The sequence below is a fragment of the Gossypium raimondii genome, chromosome 8 (assembly GCF_025698545.1).
Source record: "Gossypium raimondii isolate GPD5lz chromosome 8, ASM2569854v1, whole genome shotgun sequence".
Classification (NCBI taxonomy): Eukaryota; Viridiplantae; Streptophyta; class Magnoliopsida; order Malvales; family Malvaceae; genus Gossypium; species Gossypium raimondii.
Genome location: NC_068572.1, coordinates 46,524,394 through 46,545,396, shown reverse-complemented (window position 1 = coordinate 46,545,396; position 21,003 = coordinate 46,524,394). Strand labels below are relative to the sequence as shown.

At 34.2% G+C, this 21,003-nt stretch overlaps 2 protein-coding genes across 3 annotated transcripts; both read right to left on the bottom strand.

Moving 5' to 3' along the window:
* Positions 1-7,199: 7,199 nt before the first annotated feature.
* LOC105791700 (RGG repeats nuclear RNA binding protein A) lies at positions 7,200-10,813 on the bottom strand. Its single transcript, XM_012619908.2, has 7 exons — positions 10,351-10,813; positions 8,803-9,100; positions 8,631-8,696; positions 8,365-8,497; positions 8,113-8,268; positions 7,949-8,005; positions 7,200-7,672 (listed from the first exon to the last, which is right to left on the bottom strand). Exons 1-7 carry the CDS (start codon positions 10,550-10,552, stop codon positions 7,493-7,495), a joined length of 1,092 nt encoding a protein of 363 aa, XP_012475362.1. The 5' UTR covers positions 10,553-10,813; the 3' UTR covers positions 7,200-7,492.
* Positions 10,814-11,206: 393 nt separating this feature from the next.
* On the bottom strand, positions 11,207-18,913 carry LOC105791699 (protein VASCULAR ASSOCIATED DEATH 1, chloroplastic). Of its 2 annotated transcripts, none has more exons than XM_012619907.2 (18): positions 18,570-18,913; positions 18,070-18,129; positions 17,349-17,399; positions 17,071-17,136; positions 16,852-16,947; positions 16,656-16,757; positions 16,122-16,222; positions 15,859-16,010; positions 14,920-14,960; positions 14,726-14,813; positions 14,489-14,575; positions 14,199-14,253; positions 13,635-13,701; positions 12,902-13,001; positions 12,352-12,413; positions 12,224-12,263; positions 12,004-12,107; positions 11,207-11,636 (listed from the first exon to the last, which is right to left on the bottom strand). In XM_012619907.2, exons 1-18 carry the CDS (start codon positions 18,765-18,767, stop codon positions 11,373-11,375), a joined length of 1,734 nt encoding a protein of 577 aa, XP_012475361.1. In that variant the 5' UTR covers positions 18,768-18,913; the 3' UTR covers positions 11,207-11,372. The 2 variants fall into 2 exon arrangements, with proteins under 2 accessions (XP_012475361.1, XP_012475360.1); XM_012619906.2 differs by having other exon boundaries at positions 11,806-12,107; positions 18,570-18,909.
* Between the last annotated feature and the right edge of the window lie 2,090 nt (positions 18,914-21,003).

Below are 21,003 nucleotides of genomic sequence, written 5' to 3'. Positions count from 1 at the left end.
AAAATGTACTATATACAACTACGCCTTCTCCTCTAGGCCAAACAAAATCCCATACACCACATATTCACTGTTGTGTGGCTAGGCATGGGTATAGGGCGCCCTCATACCGTTATTGGTGAACCTTCACTAGAAGTCAATATTATGGAAGCTAAATGGAATTACTCAACTAAGACAGTGTTTCAAATTCTATGAATGGTTATATCATAAGGTAGCACAATGAAACCCTCCATTCTCAAGTCATTAAACTTCTTTTCAGCCTCCTTCATAAGTTTCTAATGAAGGCTTAAAGTTACATAAATCATTTGAATGCATGGGCCACTCAATTAGGAAATCAAAGCTATCCCCAAAATTTAATTCCACAAGTATGTATGTAACACCCCTCACCCGGTTCGGTCGTCAGACTCGAGTGGCAAGATGCTACAACAATTAACAAAATAGTTACACGTGTTTCATAAAAAAATCAATTATACATTAAATAAATACAAACATTCACATAAATCATACTTTGCAAACAAAATTTGGTTTAAATTGAGCTTACAAAAGCTCTTAAATTGACCCGATATCAAACAATAATCATTTTGAAACTTTTACAAAAAAGAAGGGCAATTGTGCAAAATAGGGGTCACACAACCGTGTAACAACCTATAACCGTGTAGAATTGGAGTCACACGACCATGTATCCAAACCGTGTAACTCACTATGGTCGTGTGGGTCAAAATGCAAATATTCAACAAAAGTCACATGGCCATGTGGCTGGGCTGTGTAACAAATTGAAACTGTGTGAAAACTAAATGACCATAACTACAGTAGTCATATGGGCGTATGGCCAGCCCCTGTATCAATTGGGAACCGTGTGCTTCTTATACATCCTATATTTTAGTGGCACACAGTCGTGTCACTAACCCTTGTGTGACACACGATTGTGTGGCCAAACTGTGTGGCACAAAATATGTCATCTAGGGCCTAGTTCATGTTTAACCATATTCAAAGCATAACCTATGTTCAAATGCACAATAATTCCTACTCAAAACCTGCATAAATTCAATAGAAAACATACCAATTTGACACATTCATAGCACATACAATCAAAATACCAATATGCCTCAAATGGCACCTAAAACATATCAATTCACATTAAAAAACATTACCAAATTCAACTTAATCATCCATAATACATGTTCATCTATCAACAAATGACCATTTCATGTTTAACATAACCAACATTTTTCTTACCAATTCATATTAACGTTAACATGCTATTTACTTAACCATTTCACTATTAATCATCATTCAATATAACTCGTTTATTTACTAGCTTGCATTGTACCTTTTAATCTTTAAGCGCATCCAACACATTTATAAACACATGATCCATACCATTAATAGTAAACATTTACATATGCACCAACTATGCCAAAATGTCAACATTTATCCAATTAGCATAATATAGGTATAAGACCCCTTAAGTACATGCCAACAAACTAACTAAAGTATCACCAACATGATAAGTCCGAGATCACGAATGGATGTTGATATCAACAAACGTATATGATCTAACACCTAACTTGCGCATGAATAAACAATATCGTACGTTGAGTATGAACTCAATGGTATTTCCATAATTCGAATAATAAAACGGAATAGAAAACGTATAAAGTTATGGTTCAAAGATCATAGCGTGTATATACCAACCAAATATTATACAATGCATTTTCATCATATCTACTACCATTATAATATCGAATGCATTTTATAACATAGTTAACGTCTCAACAAAATATATTGCCACATGTCTATCTCAATTCCAAGCTTTCAATAAAAATGAATATCATCGATCTTTTTATCAATTTATTTCATAATTCATTATTTTTATTTCCACTTTTAACCCCTATTAAACTGACTCGGATTCGAACGGATACACAAATTCAACCAATCACACCAATTTAACACCTAGTGCCAATCGGATAAATCTGAAATGGTAAGTTGCGCCCAGCGTTGGTTGGTATAACCGAAAATTAGGTGTGCCCATCTCACCTCAACTCGTAGTCGTAAAAACCCTAAACTCTTCCTATCCTATGGCATGCCAATTATACCCAACCCTGCTCGAACAGTCAATAGGGTAACAAGTTTCTCACATTCATTTATAATCGATTCCCAATTTCCATTTCATAATCTCAATCAACCAATCAACAATTCTTATATATATCAACATAAATCATCACAAAATTGATACAATTTCACATTTAAAACAATATATAATATTTTTAAATCTATTCAATTCAGTCCTTAACATAGACAACCAATTCGTATCGAATCATTTCAACCCATTTTATCAATTGTAACTCACCTTATGATCTTACCATACAACGAAGTTCATACATGCAACAATTGAGACAATTCAGATTATAGAAACACAAATTGAAAACTCTAAGCTATTCGTCGATAATTTTATCTTTTCCTTTCTTTTTTTAGGAATCCAGGTCGACGTTAGCTACGGATTAATATAAACACAATAATAATTCATCAATACACAATCAAATTCACACTAAATTGAAAATTTATATAACTTTTACATTTTATTAAATTTAGTCCCTAAAACTAAGACTAACATAACTTTCAATCTAGAACTCATATTTTCAATTCATTTTCACTATAGTCCAATTAGGACTTCCTGTTTCTAATTTCTACCATAAATTTTAAAATTTTTTCATTTTAGTCTCTATTATACAAAACTATAAATTAACTTCACAATTTAGTCCCTTTTCACTTCTAAGCTTTAAATCTATCAATTTAGTATCTAAAACTTCAAAGATTCATCAATGGCATCATTCTAAAACTTTAAAAATTCTAAAAAATAACATACAATTCATCTAGATTAAGCTCTTGGGACTCCAAAAACATAAAATTTACAAGAAAATGATTAAATTGCACATACCAATTTGAAGCATTAAAAATGGAATCCTAAGGCCAAACTTCTTCTTTCTTTTTCTTGTTTCTGGGCTGCATGAATGGAAAATGAATAGGAAATATTTTGTTTCTCCACTATTTATATTTCATTCCTTTTTAATTTATGTTTTATTTGTAATTTTTAATTAAACTAAAATTTTTATAATATAAATGCATACCTTAGTTAAAAATTAGCCACAATAATAATTAGACGGTATAATTACCATAATAGTCCCTATCCTTATTTCTAATTATTAAATTCTTTAGTGATAAAACTTTTTACCAATTTTATGATTTAGTCTCTATACCTTAATTAAACTCTAATTTAACAAAATTGTCTATCCAAAATTCAATTAATCTACAATATACATCCGTAAATATTTACGGTCTCAATTTACAGAAATGAGATCTCGAAATCGCGTTTTCCAACACCACTGACTTTCGGGTCACTACAATGTACTTGTGTCTGTCTATCTAGGCTCAAGTTGCTGGCCCACCCATAGAGCAAATTTTCTACCAGAGGGCCTTTGATGCTTTGTGAGGTACACAACCTGGGGTGAGTTGTTTGGTTCAACTAGTGGGGGACCTCTCCCCCCTCCCACACTCACAGCACAACAACAAAAACCCAATTATTATCCACCATGAAAACCCTGCTAATTGTCCCAAAACTATCCTATAATAATTAAGAATCTCACATACAAAGTGGTGAAGTGGAAGATGAAACCTTGCCTCTAACACATATAGCGACAAGTAAAACCCATGCATCTTTCCCCTATGGTTAGGCCTACTCATTGCACTTAGAGAAAACTCACCCCTTAGATTATTGAATTCATATCGATAGTGCTTCGGCTCCAGCCCTCAGCATCGGAGTAATCGAGTCATCTCTTTTGTCCTGTTGGTGCACTCAAAAGTGCCAACCACCACCACATCTCTCTCTAACCTAGGAATTTTTTTCACCTTCTTAGCCACTGCCTCTTAAGGCCCAATCTCCTCTCCTTTATTTCCTTTGGCTATCGGTGCTAATTCAAAACAAAAAGAAAAGGAAAGATTCAAAAATTGAGCCTTACCCTCAACATACGCCCTAACTCTGAGCAAGCAAATGTGGTGAAAAAATGAAAGTGAAAGAAGATGAGAATAATAGAGAAAATGAAGAGTAAACACTTAGAAAATTTAAATAACGAAAAATAAAACCGGAAAACTTGAAGGCTTAAACACTTAGGAAATTTTGAAGATGAAGCAAATAACCCTTAAGCCTCTTTTAAAGGGACTTCTCAAAATGGTGCATTTCAATTCTAGCAGACCTAATAATTCACGGAGCAACCCAACTAGACTGTGTCCCACAAAAGGACACAAAGTCTACCCCATCATTGGCGTCATTTCCCAAAGAATAGTTGCAATGCTCCACCATTAATGCACAATTTCTAGAATATTCAGTGCACCCCCTTTTTCCTAAAGCGTTCTCAATACGCGTAAGCATCACAACTTTTCATCTTCCACCCCTTCCATTACATGGCTTACTTTGGTAACTCTCCGTTATAGCTATTGACTAAATAGTCTCAAGGCAGGCCACTTTGTAAACTACCTCTTGCCTAGGAGGCAATTATTATACCCTTACAAGAGCATGACACATGGCAAGGTACGGAACAACCTGTTGACAACCCTCCGCTAGGGACTGTTCGTAACGACCCTTCGCTTAGGATGGTCTGCAGATTTTCTGTCCAAACCAACTTAGAAACAACCCACTACGCACCCTTCGTGGGGATCACTCGTTGTATACCCTTCGTGGAGACTATTGAGATGTAACAACCTCGTAAAATGTCAAGGATAAGAATGTTTGAGTAGGACCTCATAGTACACTGTATGTCTGAGCAGGACCACATAACCATACAGACCCTAATGTTGTCGGCTACGTGGCACAACAATACAATGGGTGAGCCCCTATATATATCCAAGTGCACGAGAGACCAATAATCTCTCCTTTCGTAGACAAAAACCCTAAACATCAACCAAACTTTCTCCCATTCCCCTTCTCTTGTCAGGTGAATTGACACTCCCCTCCATCTCCTCTTTGTTAATTATTTGTATCAACAAATATTGCAGGGATTGTTTTAGTTTCGTAGGTGATCTGTTATTTAAATTTTGTTTAGGAGATTTGACTTTCCCATTTAGACAAGGTTATTGGCTATAATGTCAATATTCTTTATGGTTATAATTAATACATATTCTTATTTTATTCCATGATTTTCTATTGCTTTTGTTAAATATTTAACTCTCATCATATTTTTAATTTAGTAGTCAAAATACTAGTATCGTATTAATAAAATCTTTCTATTAACTTAATTGTCGATTAAGCATTAAATTCTAAGTCAAATTTGATATAAAACGTATTTAAAATATGTAGATCAAAGTTTAAACATACATGTACATACTACTTGAATAATCGACAAGTAACGTATTAAAAAACGAATAATATAATAAAATTTAAAAGAAATATTTTATTACTCATCACATCCAAACTGTCTGTGTAATAAATAGATATAATTAAAAATTGATTCACATATTTTAAATATTTAACTTCAAATTCGAGTAGGTAAGCCAACAATAAAAATTTGATTCATATGTTATCTAAACCACGCAACCCTTCCCTGAAACGTACAACTTACAATAGCAAACAAGGCGGATTCATGACGCAAATCCGACAATAATCTGATCCAACTTTCTAAGCTTCGATGTTGTTGCTGATGTCGCTGCTTGCGTCTATGCTTTTACACAATATGATTTAAAGATTATGTAAAACAATATGATTTGAAAACAGTAATCAGATGTTCAAATGCATTGACGATTAAGATCTAAAAGCATTTGGCTTCATCTCATCTCATGGAAGACGAGTCGAGACAATGCAATGCAGCCATGGCAGAAGTACGGTAGAGTAGAGGTGAGCATTCGATCGAATCGAATTGAATCGAAAATTTTCAAGTTAATCAAGTTTTCGAATCTCATTTTATCATCTTAACTTTATTTGAAGTTTTCTCGAATCGAGTCGAGTGAGATGGAATTCGAATCGAATCGAATCGAATATATTTGTTCGAGTTAAATTTTAAAAAATAATTTTGAGTCCTTATAACCACTATAACCTATCGTAATAAAATTTGTCCACCTTAATCAAAATTTTTATTAACTTTCATCACCTTATAATTTATATATTAATTTTTATATCTTGGTTAGCTTCTTTGCTTGCTTAGTTGTTTCAATTATCTTCAAATTCTTGTCACTATGTATTTTGGAATTAAAAATATATTAAATGTAAAAATATGACTTTTTAATAAAAGTTATTTTAAAAATAAAATGTGAAATTGATACTAATATAAAATTTTAACACGAATATTTTATGGCATAATTAAGAATTCAATTTTAATATAAATATTCAATATGACTAAACAATTCAATAATATAAATAATATAAAATGTAAAATTTAATTTAATTTAATAATATAAATAGTAGATATAAATAAAATTATTACTATTTATATTTAGTGATTTTTTGATAATTTTGATTTTTATTTAAGAGTAAATGGAGAGGAGTAAAAGTTTAAGGAAAAAATAAAAGTTTTGAGTAATAAAAATTTAAGGGAAAATAAATAGGGGAGCAAAATTTTGGAGGGAAAATATTTTTAAAAAAATTGAAGAGGGAAAGGTTTGGGGTAGATGAGAGGTGGAATGGGAAAAGAATAAAAGTTTTAGGAAAAAAGTACGAGAAAGTATAAATTTTGAGGGAAAATAAAAGATTTTGAAGGTTTTTCAGAGTAAAATTTTAAGAAAAAATAAATAGGAGAGTAAAATTTTGGTGGGAAATGAATTTTGAATAAATTTAGAGGTTGGGAGGGAAGAGGAGTAAAAGATTTGGGAGTAAGTTGGAAGGAGTAAAAATTTTGAGAGAAAAGTAAAAAAATTTAAGAGTTTAAGATAAAAATGTAAAATATTATAGTTTGATATTCGAATCATTTGAGTTATTCGAATTCAAAAACTCAACTCGATTCGAACTCGAAATTTGAAAAAAAATTCGAGTTGATTCGGATAACTCGATTCGTTTAACTCGAAATTCGAATTTTTTTCGATTTTTTCGAGTCGAATCGAATTTTGCTCACCCCTACGGTAGAGAATCTTAGGCTTTACTTCCCCTGCATCGCTATTAATTCATCTTTAGATTCTGGGGAGCAACAGGTGCAAACACTGCTAAAGTGCTCGAAAACAAGTAGCAAAATAGTTCCATCTATTCCAAAAGAAAACTGAGCAGTGAGCAGTGAGCAGTGAGCAGTGAGCAGTGAGCAGTACGATCAAAGCATAACAATAGTGGGGGCAATACCCCCAAAAAACAAAAAGAGAGAAAAACCCTGAAACATACATTTTACTACATAAAATTCAGAGATCCTTTGGCGACAGGAAACCAGATTATTTATCTTATTCCCAGCCCAAAATTTAAAAGTACCTAAAAATCCAATAAAACCCATGGATATCATATGTCGGGTTCTAAAGGAATCTCCCTTCTTCACTTGCCCCCAAGAATTGGGAAGTGCCCAGGGTCTTCAATGGATGGTGCTGCCACATCTCTTGCTGCATTACCTCCACCGAATCCTCTTGAACCTCGTCCACGACCACGCCCACGTCCACTTGGATTATAGTACCTCTCCCCTTCAGCGGGCTTCAGAAATTCATTAATGCTGACAGACTACCCACCACCACCACATGGATAGGGATCATCAGTACGTGCCAGCAAAAAATATAAACGCAAGCCATAGATAAACTTGCACAAACCGGTAAAAGGAGAAAGCACATATGCAAGCTTTAATCATGGAAGAGATAGGACTACTTCTTAAATCAAGGGACTTTGACATCAGTATAAACTAAGGTCCCTTAAATACAGAATAATCACACAAATGAGGTTCAAACTGGAAAAGGGAAGGCAAATTATATGACACAGATCAATAAAAATAAGTAAAAGTACCTTTTTTGCTCTCTCTTCTCTGTCATAAGCCTCTTTTCTCTTATCTTTATCAGATCCCTGTAGAAGCCAATTATAGGGAACAAGTGATTAATACTACATATTTTCCCAATAATAAGATGGAGTCATTAACGATGAATTTCTCAAAGTGAATCGAAGGGTCTTACCAATTTGATGAAGACCTCATCATTACTTTTCTTGTTTGAAAGCTGTTGCATAGATTCAAACTCCTTGGCATCTACTTTTCTTTCCTCGATCTTGAGAGCCTGCAGAGCCTTCCTCTTCTCTTCCAGCACCTTCTCATACTCCTCAAGAGTCATCTCCTATAAAAATGCAATATGAAACGTTGAACAAAGTAATAGCCAAATTAGCAGCTATCATATATAATTAACAAAAGTTGCAGACGTCAATAACCTTACCTTATCCTCGGGCTCTTTTTCTTCAGGCTCGTTTGAAGCACTCTCCTTGTTAGCATCTCTAGCATCCTCTTCTCCTGCTGGTTTTTCATCACCTAAATTCCTCTCACCTTCATTGGCAACTTCTTCAGTCACCCTTAACAATAAAAATACAATATTTCATTTTCATTTTATGATTATAATAAGGGAAGAAGAGTGAAACAAAGTGATATTTTATTGATTTACAATAAAATTGAAGGTTGTGGTTGTAACTACTAGAGATAACTCACTGAGCAAGTTCATCAGTTTGAGTTCCCCAATTACCACGACCAGAGCCTTCACGTTTGAGCTCATTTCTGCAGACATGAACAGAACACAAAAACATCAGCTTTGAGACTTGGCTAAAATACCGATATGCAGAATATATCAAAGCTAATGTTAAACAAAAGCTTCCTTTTTTACCCGCGCCCTGTCCCACTACGGCGTTCATACAACCTGCGAGGTCGCTCCCCATCTGCATCTTCCCCATTACTGAAACCACCACGGCGACCACCACGGTAAGGTCGAGGACCACCATAACCACGCCTTTCAGAGGGTTTTCCACTCTCTCCATCTTCAGGTACAGCATTATTGCTGAATAAGTTCTCGTCATTTGCAAAATCACGTCTGTATCCACCACTACCACTACCACCACGTCCACGTCCATATCCTCGCCCACCACGACCTCCGCCACGAGCACCTTCACTCTTTGCCTCCCTCACTTAGGAATTAAAAACACTGACATCAGTGATAAGCCCAAGAGAGCTAAGAGCTTCATCTTGAAGGCAGCTCAAGAAACAAAATCTTCAAATACAGAAATTTCAGGTTTATATGATTTATGCTATAAAGGAGAAACCATAATTGACAATTAGATATAAAACAATGTTAACTGTCATAACTATCAAGATGAGATCAGATATACAACTATCAAACTTCCCTAAAAACAAAAATTCATACCAATGCGTAAACACTTCGGGAAAAAAATCTCAGTTTCGATGGAATACCAACTGACACTTTCAGAGAGTAAACAGAAAAAAGACAAGGTTCCCCGCTGCATTCTGATTAAATTTCTATAGTTAAGGCATGCACCTTAGCATCAAACAACAAAAGCGCCACGAAACCTCTTTGGGCAAGATGCATTCGGTTAGGAGCGCATACATGTGCCTACTAGCATTTTTTCATAAGATGATAGGCACTAAAGCAATTTGCTTGATAGAAGTTCGCACTAGTTTCATTCATTTTTACTTATTTTTCATTAATTGTACATTTACTAAGAAGATTAAGATGCTAGCTACCACTCCACTTCTCAATGCTTGACTATCCAACACAGACATGAGATCATAAGAAAACCAATCATATTGGCCAACAAAAAATTATAATTTCATGTTTTGTAGGAGAATAAAGTTGATCAATCTTAAGAGTTTATTATCATGACCATATATCTTAAGCTTCTACACACACCTACATATACACATATATACACATGCATATATATAAAACAAACAAGCACATACACTTGTACATATTGCGCCTTATATCACTCAAGCAAGTACTTTTAGGCGGCTAAGGTAATAGAAGGATTCTAGCAGCTTGAGTGCAACTTGACAACATTGGATTTCATTTTAAGAAAGAACAACAAGAAAACCAAAATGCTTTTCGGAATCTTTTGCTCTGTTCACTATAAGAAATAAGTCTATACAAATAAGAAACTCGCAGTGATTATATTCCAAGTAAATAACGGATAACAAATACTCTTTAACAATCAGAGCCCAACTTCACTTTACAAGAAATGAAACGGAAGTATAATGAACTTAAACCCACTCAACCCTCTCACCCGCCCCCCCCCCCCCAAAAAAAAGAAAGGAACTCGACCATTAAGAAAAGGACACTTCAGCTTAAGACAATCAGTTAAACTCAATACCCGACACAGACAGCTGAAAATAATGAGTAACTTCAATAGAGAAAGCTCACCAGCCTGAGCAGGAGGGAGAGGCTTGGAGGGAAGCTTAGCCTGAGTTGCAGGTTGCGTCTTAGCTTGAGACTTTGCTGGGCCCTTCTTTGGGGCAGCAGCAGTAGCAGTGGCTGCGACAGCCTTTTGCTGAGCAGCGATCAGCAATGATAGTTCCCCAGTGTCGTCATCCCCCAACAAATCAAAAGGGTTCAAGCCAGCCATCTCTTTTCTTGAATGAAAAATCCACACTAACCACTTCCAAACCCCTTAGAATCTTTCTTTTATAATAACCACGAAATCCCTTACTCTAACAAAACTTCCATTAGATTTTTATATTATGAAACCAAACCAATCTTTTAATAATTAAAAAAAAAAGTTAGGAGAGGTGCAGTAGAAAGAAAAACCCTAGCCGCAAAAGAGATAAGAGTATAGAAGCGTAAGAGAGAGAGAAACCTAATCTGACTCTTTTTCTGCACTATGATGTTTATTAATTTATTTTGGTGCATAAAAACACATAGAAAATACCAAAATTGGGTAGAGTTGATTAATATCTCAGATTTAAATTTTGTGATCAAAATCTTTTATATCTTTCATTTAAAATTCAATACGACTTGATTTCAAAATAAAAAATTAAAATCTAAATTTGCATTAAGAAAACATTGTTTTAAAAACTGTAATCTTATTTGATCATACTTCTTTTAAAATATTTGTTTCTAATCAGAAATATATATAAAAGCACAAATTTGTTAACTAAGTACCCTAATTTATTTATTATAATTTCAAAAATATGAATAATTATCAATTAAAGGCTTTTCCATAAATATTAAAAACAAAAGTACGACCCTAAGTTTGACAAAAGAAAATTACAATCACAAATAAATTCCAACCCCTATTTCATTCATTCATTATCAACCAAACAGTTTATATGATTTCAATTACAGACTTCTACATACATATACTAATTATATGAAAAGCATGTATTGATTTTTCATGATTTACTATGAAAAATACTCATTTGTAAAAAAACTATACATGTAAGATTTTATCTATTATGCTTCTTCGGATACCCTAATTCTTTTAACTCTGCTTTTAAAGCAGCATGCTCATGCCACATCCTCTCTAGCCGAGCTTCAACCATTGTCGTCTCTTCTTTAAGGTGATGCATCCGCTTCTCCAACCAAGCCACTGCTTCAGCTCTGCTTTCTCCACCTCCGCCTCCACCACCTCTCATCATGCTACCCATGTACTCAACTGGGTAATTCACATGCACTTGTTGTGGCCTGTTTAATAGCACAACAATGCTTACCTGCAGTTAGAAACCGAAAGGAGGAATGAGAGTCGTGAGGATCCAACAATACTATATGAGAATGATAAAATCCAGAATGACTAGTTATTAGGGACTAGCTATGGCGTACGATTATCAAAATCACTTAACCAATGAATTAGAGGTAATAAGCTAACTGGGAACTATAGACCTGCATCAGGAGAATCACAGTGAAGGCAACAGCTAAGACTAGTGAAATGTGGCCTTGGCTTTTCAAGTATGAGAAGGATTTCCTCGCAAACTCGCTTAACAAAGATGCAATGGATAAAGCACTAGTCAAACTTTCTTGCAAAAGATTCCCAATTCGCTGGTTAACATCCAGAGAATCGGACATCTGCAATGTCCTTACTGGATCACTTAAGGTATGAGATCTTTCTGAAGGTTCCGTGGTAGCCACTTCCCTTTCGACTTGGAGTTCACCATTTCCAGCTGAGCTTTCAGAAGGCTTTACCCCTGATTCAAACAAAGGAGCTTATGTCAGTAACTCCAACATGTGCATAACTGCTCAGATCATAAATATCATTAAGATGAAATTATTCAAAAAAAAATCTGATGGTCGAATTATGAACCTCCTTGTTTATCAATGTTCTGCTTCAACAATTCATGTGCCTGAAACATTAATGATAAAAATTATTTTGATCAATGTTCAAACAAAATTTACAAAATATAACATAAAACTACAAGAGAAATATAATACCCTGTCTATCCACGTTGCATATGCTTCTCGACACTCTTCAAGAGTAGACTGCACTATTTTCCCTGTCCCATGTGCATGGCATCAGATGAAGGAAAATGAACAAGTATAATCATTATTCATTTATATAAAAGCAAAAGGTCCACTACGTAAGCTGTTCAAGAAAAAGAACACCATACATCCTTTGGAACTCATCTTCAAAGTTTAAAAGACAGCCCCGATTGACAAGTTCAAAACAATTTAGAAGCATCACAAAAAGATTTTGCACTCTCGAAAGTCCTATTTCTTTATTTCTTGCCAAATAATTCCTTCTTCCACAAACAATAAGTAATCATTTTCATTCTTAAAGGAGAAATCCTTTTGGCACTTCGGCTATAATAGTTCAGATGCAATGATAATATGAGACACGTAAATGTAAAGTCTTTGTAACAGGAGTCAATAACAATAGAAACTCAGCAAATCAAAATACAAAGATGCGACACAAGAAATACATAAATGATAAAAGAGCACACTATATAAACAAGAGATTCATCATCATTCAGCCAAGGCAAACCTTTCCAAACAGTTTTCTTGCTAAAAGCCACATTAACATAAACCCGCAAAATGCAGCCTTCTTGTGGGCCATCATTGTCTCTTTCTACATCCCAAAGCCCCTGGAATACACAGCAACTTCAAGCACATATTAGAAACATTTCAACTGAGCTAAAAGTGTCAAAAAAAAAAAACAGATTATGCACAAAACAAGGAATATTTCAGAACAACTAAAACAGAACTGTTTTTCATGAACTTCCACAATTTAGAAGTATTCATATTTAGCGTCTTCTACTCTCCATGATATATACCCTGATAAGAAGAATACTAGAGTAGATTGATAGTAAAAAAATGCGCATTTAAGTTAGCTCAAAACCTTACATGCCAGTTTGTATGCTTAGTTATCAATGATTCTTAAACCAAGATTTAATTTAGCACATTGCCCAAATCTGGGCAAAAAAAGATTTGGCTCAAGAAAATTACCAACCTAAACTTCTTGAAATGCAATGGACAAATTTGTCTCCAATATATATTGCATGAACATACACCAACAAAATGTGGACACAACATCATGCTTTTGTATTTAGTTCTCAACTTGAAGGGCTAAAATACAATTTTCCTCTGTTTCTGAAAATTCTGACACATACTCTTATAGCAGGATAATTTATGCCTAATAGTGGCAAACTAGGGAATGGAGAGCAGAAGAGCACTTTACACGTTAACGCATTTCAAGGGAGCTCAGGTCTAGCTTGTACCTCTACACGGAAATAATCTCCATATGGTACATCACTGATCTCTTGTGATGTCTCTATAACCAAGTGACTGTCCAAAGTAAAAGAGGTACTGTCAGAATATATACAAGAATAAAACTAATATGGAAGATCTAAAGGAGTAAAAAAAACGCAGCCAACTCAAAGAATTATAAGGTAATGCCTATTCCTAGTTTGAGCAGTGTGTTTAAAGGTATGGAATAATAAACTACTTAGTGAAATCTAAGGGTAGAAAACTACTAAGATAAAACTTTGGTTTTAGCATATGACCCAAAAACAGCAATATTTTGATAGCTCAGTGCATCAACAACTGCAACTTCAATAATATTTCCCATTAACTAAAACTATAGACATACGAATGGCTCTGGTTTTATAATATACTTAGACCTACACATGTTAAATTTCATTTGTTGTTTTCGACTACCAAAGGTATCAAGAGAAAATGGTTCATTCCAATGACGCGTCCTTTTAAATGAGAAACAACAATAACAAATAAACAGTGCCTTCAACTATATAATAGCATATAAGGCACCATAAAATATAATAAACCTGTTTCTGTAAATTCGAAATTTCTGGGCCTCCTGGCAGCTACCAAATTTTGCACCTTGATCAAAACAAAAACAGTTAACACCAAAAGAAACACAGTCAAGGCAGCATTAAACTGACTCGATACTTAAACCAATACTAAATCCATCAAAAGAACAAAGAAAAATAAGCTTTTTGTGGCATTAAGATTTTTCTTCTTATTTCAAAATTTTTTAATTAATTACAACAAGTATAAGAAATGATGCTAATCTCTGCATAAAATAATAACTCCAGGAAGAAAAAAAGACTAATACCAAAGTATATTTTTATTGGATGTTGAAATGACACATCACGGACATGTCCAAATTTGTCATGAGGGCACCATGAAGAGCACTTAAATTCTGTAAAACATAACAATTTATTAAGCATAAAGGCATATGTACAAAAAAGATCACTTTTATGACTTGATATAATCAAAAAATTTAACACAAACATAAATTAAAAGGCATAATTGGAAATTACATAATTCTTGAAAGTTCAGAGCAGATTACCTTTATCTCCACACCTTCTATGAAAAGATTCAATGAAATTAACAGCATTATCCGAAAAAAACAAATTGAAGAACTCCTCTACCTTAATCTGCAGCCCAAGAAACATTACTTCAGAATAAATAAAGAACATACCGATGTTACAAATATTTTGCAATATGGTAGAACTTTAGGAAAATGAGTTCACAATTTAGTACCGGAAACTTTGTTTCTGCAACCTTGGTAAAACATTCAGCAACTGGCAAAAAAAACATAGATTACAATGACATTTGCAAAAATGAACGTGAAGTATCATATATAAAAATGAGACTAGCTAGACGCAGCATATCATCCCTCAGCACAGAGGAAGAAAGTGGAAAATCTATGACCTCATGTCTATATCTGAATCCGAAAAAGAAAATCAGTTTACTTTCCTCCCACACTTGAAATTTTCTACAGCCAAAGCCCACAAGTGCATTTAAATAAGCCTTCATGGTACAACACTAAACACATCTACATTCTCTTGCCACATATACCCTCATTTGCAAACAACATGATGATGATTCTGCCCATTTCTACAAGAAATGATGAGCTTCCATACTCTATCCATTATGTTTACTTCAACACCTACAGAACCAGTTAAGTCGAGACTTCCCTTAGCCTCCTAATAAGTTGAGTTGGAACCACCTTTGAAGATTATTACCAGATTTGCGGTTATATTAGGAATTTCACAATGATATCAGGTTTATATAGGGCATATAAAATTAAGTTGTAAGCTTCTGAGAAGCTTTTGGAATTATTGTTTCTTTGAGCCATATGGATTTGGCAATTTATCCCAAAATTTTCTCTATCAAGTTCACTTTTTTCCTTCCACTATTGTTCTCCTTGACCCCCCCCCCCGGGTTCTTTGTTTCTTCTGGTTTTCAGTTTATACTCCCTCTATTTCTCTATTTTCTCACCTTTTCCCTATTTCTAATCATCCAAATCACCAGTCTAGGGCCAGAAGTGAAATCCAATCAGATAGGAGTAGGGTGCACACATAACATTAAATACATAACCAAGGAACTTTCTATGTAGCAAAGTGTGAAATTAGACTGACACAACTAGAAACGATGAAAAATATGAGAAAGTTAAAATTCAGAACTGCCTTAACTAACCCTTTGGTGCATCACAATTCTCTGGCTTCCATGAAAAGGTACCTTCTGATGCTGAAACCCCACTATTTATAACTGATCCACTACCTACTTCTGCATTAGTGTCAGTAGTGGATGGAACCTTAGAGCCACTAGAAGTGGGAGCGTCCTCATGCCTGTATGAAAAAATGTACTTCAATAAATAATTCACGGTTTCACATCCATATAAAAAAAACTCTAAGGAATTCACAAGAAAGTTCCCAAACTGTTCTGCTCATAAAGAATACCTGTCTGCAGATTCCGTGTCATTTACAGGGTTTAGTGAGCTATTGATATTTTCAATTGCAACAAAGCCATTCTCTTGGGTGCTGGACTCAGACATGGATTCCTAAAATAAATGGAATATGAAAATAACCGATGGGGATAAATATACAATTTGCTATTACTAACCTATGAAACTCAAAGTTTTCAGAACATCTCAACAGGGAAAAATGTCTTAAATCTTACTGAAAGAATGAAAATTTTCACTGAAATTCTACATATAGATAAAGAACAAGATTATGAAATCAGCATATGATGCAAAATACCTCTAAATGAAGCGCAAACACTGACAAACCAGTTGTTCACATTTAAGATGTGCAAGTATGCTGTATGAAGGGCTAAATGACTTTGTTAACATTTACTGCATAACTAGTGAATTACTTAAAGTAAGAAGCAGAAAAATCCCCTTCGATGGTAATCCTAAGCTGTGATTTTTTTCCAATAAAAAAAACTATGATTTTTCTATCTTTTCAATATATAAGCTGTGAAATATAAGATACCTGTTGTTCTGTAATTTCTTGGGCTCCATTGACATGCTGCAACCATCCATCATTAATGATCTTGAAAGCTTCATCACGAGATAGGAATGATGCAAAGAAGTACTGCCCAAATCAAAAAGTCGAGTCAGATAGAAGAACTAATGCATGCACACTTAAACAAGCACATAGAAGAAATCTGCATGTCAAGTACTAGTACCCTCCTTCCTCCAGCAAAAATTTCTATTGCATTAGGAAAGATTCCAGCAGTCTTTGCTCTGTTAACACTTGTAATTTCGTTGAAGGCAATTACTTTCTGCAAAAGGAACTCATACAATATTCCATGATCATACCATGTTACGTAAAAAGTTAAAACAGTTTCCCGGTAAATAGGACACTGGAAAACAAAGAAAGAATAATACTAACTTCTGAGGAATACCTTTGTTTCAAATCCAAATATATTGGAATAAAAGCAAATGTAATGAACAAACAGGTACATGTGACCCTGCAAAAGGCAATTAGAGAGGGGAACACATTTATACAGCCGCCAAATATTTGAAAAATATAAACCTACCAGCCCCCGCCCCCAAGAAAAAATTAATAATAAAAAACCTCCCACAGTTTGAAAAAAGGAACATAAGGTGATGTACCTAGCTAAAAAACTACCAGATGCAGCAGAACAAAAGCAGTAAAAGTCATTGTAAAGATCTAGATTACCTGAAGAAGAATACTCTCCTGGAATGCACAGTTGAAATCCTGGACAAGGAACTACAACAGAGGAGAAAAGAAAGTGTTTAAAACTATTTTTATGATGCATTTCTAAAATGCAAGACGGTGAGAGAAATTTCAAATTAAAAGCAATTCAATTAGCAAGTATTTTAAAATCCATCACCAAAAGAAACTAAAGAAGATAGGTTATAGCATCAATGCTACATGAATGTTAGGTATCAGGAATTCCTTGCACGCAATGTGTTATTATCTCTCTCACACTAATCATGCCAAGAATGAATTCATTTACAGAACAAAGACTATAAAACAAAAACGAGAGGATCAGAGATCTACTTACCCATGGTAACCAAAAATAGACTAAAGACGAGAAAACACATTTATTTTGAACTTAAAAGAAAAGTGTTTCAATTTTCAAAAAAAGTTTTAAAGATAACAATAGATGACATTTAGATACTAAAGTAGGAAAGAAAGCATGAACAAGCATTTTTGAATCTTTAACCAATAACTTTATCTTTTTAAATATTGGGTTGGTGAGTATTCTACATGAATGTTTAGGCGCTCAAAACTTCTAAAATACAAAACTGGCAATATATTTTCACACAAATACAAGAAACAATTTTAGCATTTACAAGCCAAAGAATGTCAAAACAAAATACAAAGGAGACAAGACGAGGAGAACTGCTAACAGCTTGTTACTAAAGATGCTCACCTCTTCAGGTGGAAGCCTAAACAGTTGGCGGTATTCTTCACTCCTCAATGCTGACTGAGACTGAAATTCATAAGCATCAGATTTAGCCATGGTTCTAGAAGTATTCAGTTCTTGAAAACTAAATTCTCGATGATTGTCTAATTAGTCCAAGTTTAACTACATCGATCAAAATTCCTTATAAGCCATCCTCTTTTCTACCTCTTGTTGGATTTTATTTAAAAATCATATATCTTTCAGAATTTCACCACGAAAACATGAAAGCTTCAATAGGATTCTAATAATAGAAAGTTTGGCAAAAGCAACCTTCAAAAAAATTTTGAAGTAAATTTGATTAAATGTTGGTGATTATTCTAGAACTTGGGCATAATAATCAAGAATTAGCAAAATTGAACTCAAAGCATAATCCTAATCTACTTTCTCGTCGTTTTTTTCTTCCTGACTTTTTGTAAAGGGAGCAGGGAAATGAATTAAGCTAAAAGTAAGTGGTAGAAAAAAAGAACCTGAATATCAACATCTTTGTAGCTAGGGTTGGGTGAAGCATTGGAAGCATCGTTGCGATCAGGCGTGTGGGTAGGCGAGGAATCGTTTGGCGAAGTTGAAGAATCAGAAACGTCGTCGGAGACTGCTTTAGAAAGAGAACGATCCATAGAAGACCGCGGAAGATCGATCCTCTCGGCGGCAGCAGAGGTCACTGCCATAGCAGGGTGGGGAAGAGCCGATAGAGATGGCAGAGATCTGAGTTTTCAGTGTTTTTTTTTTTCTTTTGGGTGGGAGAGTCCAAGGGAAGGAATAGCTAAAAGAAACTACGCCGTTTGACAAACAGGGACTTATTTCTGAAAGTGGAAGCCAACAAGCGGTACGGTTTTGCAGTCTATTTCACTGCCACGCCAAGTCATTGAAGGAGAGACGTTGACAATTTCGACACGTGGCGTATTATTGAGTGGATAAAAATGACAACCGACCGGTCCTCCGGTGGACTCTACCACATGACGGAGTCAAAACATTCTGTCAAGTTACTTTTTAGGCTTAAATAAAAAATTGACCCGAATTATAGTTTTTTTCACTTACGTACTTAAATTATTTCTTTTATTAAAAGTGATATTTAAATTTTACTTTCATTACTAATTTTGATCTAAACTGTTAACTCCGTAGAAGTAACTCTCAAAATGACACATGGCATTTTAATTAAATAAAAATTTAAATTTAATAGTAATTAAATTAAATTATTATTTTTTCCTTCTCTCCTATCCCTCGTTTCATTGTCTTTTTTATCCCTCCACCCTCACAGCTGCTCCTCACCAGTGTTCTTACACCAAGTTCCCATGGCCCAATCCCCTCTCCCACTTCAATAATTTCATTTGCTATAAGCCGTAAAAGTGGTAGCTTGGCAATAGATAAAAAATAGCAGGATCCACGAGTTCTGAGTTGCACTGTAATAAACATGAATCGAAGCTCTTTAACTTGACTTTAGCAGGATCTCTGTTTTCCTACATGTTCCACTTCAATGTAGCAAAATCGCATCCAGAAATACAGGCTGATAATTAATGAAGAAAAATATATATTAACATTAGAACTATTGGACAAAACATAACAGTTGAAGAAGAAGAAGAAGAAGAACAACCCCATGCATGTTCTCAAGCACATTGAAAATTTTTAAGAAAGGAAAAAGACATACCCTTAGATATAAATAAATTTCGAAATAAACTTTAAATCCTCATCAAACAAAGGCAGAGGTACCAGGATTAGGTCGAAGAGCATGGCTTGATCGACCTTGACGAAATCAGCGTCCCAACTCCCAAGACTTGAGCTCATCGTTGATGGAGGCAGAACGTACATGAAGCGAGTGACTATACTGATCTTCCCAACAGACTGATCCTCCAAGAACAGTGAGGTGGATTTAATTAAAAATGCTACATATCACATTTTAATTGGTTTTAGAATTCCTTTTAATTGAAGGAATTAAAGTTTAGATACCATTTTTAATAAATAATAATAATTTAGAGGTCTAGATAGAAAAGTGCTGGGGCTAATTTTTTTATTTAAGCTTATCTTTAATTAGGAAAAAAATCCAACGTCTATTTTGGGCCGATTTAACCGAGGTTATTGGGCTTTTGACTGCCATTATTTATCTCACGTTTTCATACCGTTAAAATTCTTTTTACTTGAGAGCAGCCAAAAATTACAATTTTTAATGGCATTCACCATAAGTTGAAAGTACTTGGACGCAACTCCATAAATTATTTAATCCAAGTTAAAAGCATAGTTTAGTATTGCTTCTAAAAACCCTTTTTGAGATAAAAAGTATTTTTGGAATAAAAATATTTCTAAACAAGCTACTTTTTTTTATAAAGAAAGTACTTCTCCTAAGCCAAAATTGGCCAAAAACACTTTTTTCAGAACCTGACAATTTTAACTCAAAAGTTTTTTTTTTCTTTTCAAAAATCACTTTTAAGAAGCATTTCTAAACTAGGCCTTAGAGGAGTTTTGTTGAGTTCTTGGACAATTCCATTAGTGAGCTAGCTGTTAAATATCTTCTCCTTAGCATTGTTACTACCGCTCAAATTGTTGGCTCTTTTCAATGTGGATTAATTTCATTAAAATTTCTTAAATTATGTAAAAGGATATTTTGATAAAGTGAGGAAAAGTTACTATCTAACAAAATGAAATGTTGTGGAAAGATGATAGAGAAGAAGATCGGAGTAGACTCTAAAGAACAAGTTCGGTAATAGGTATTGGTGATGGAAGCAATAAGCTACTGAGAAATATAAGAGTTACGATGATTGTTATGAATGTAAAAAGAAACTTGCAGAGAGAATTTTAAAGTGCCAAGTTTGCCAAAAGATCAAAAAGTTCCTAATGAAACATTCAAAGATTTATTTATAAGCTTCGAAAAAATAAAGTTAAAAGGGAAATGATTATGCAGAGAAAGTGGGC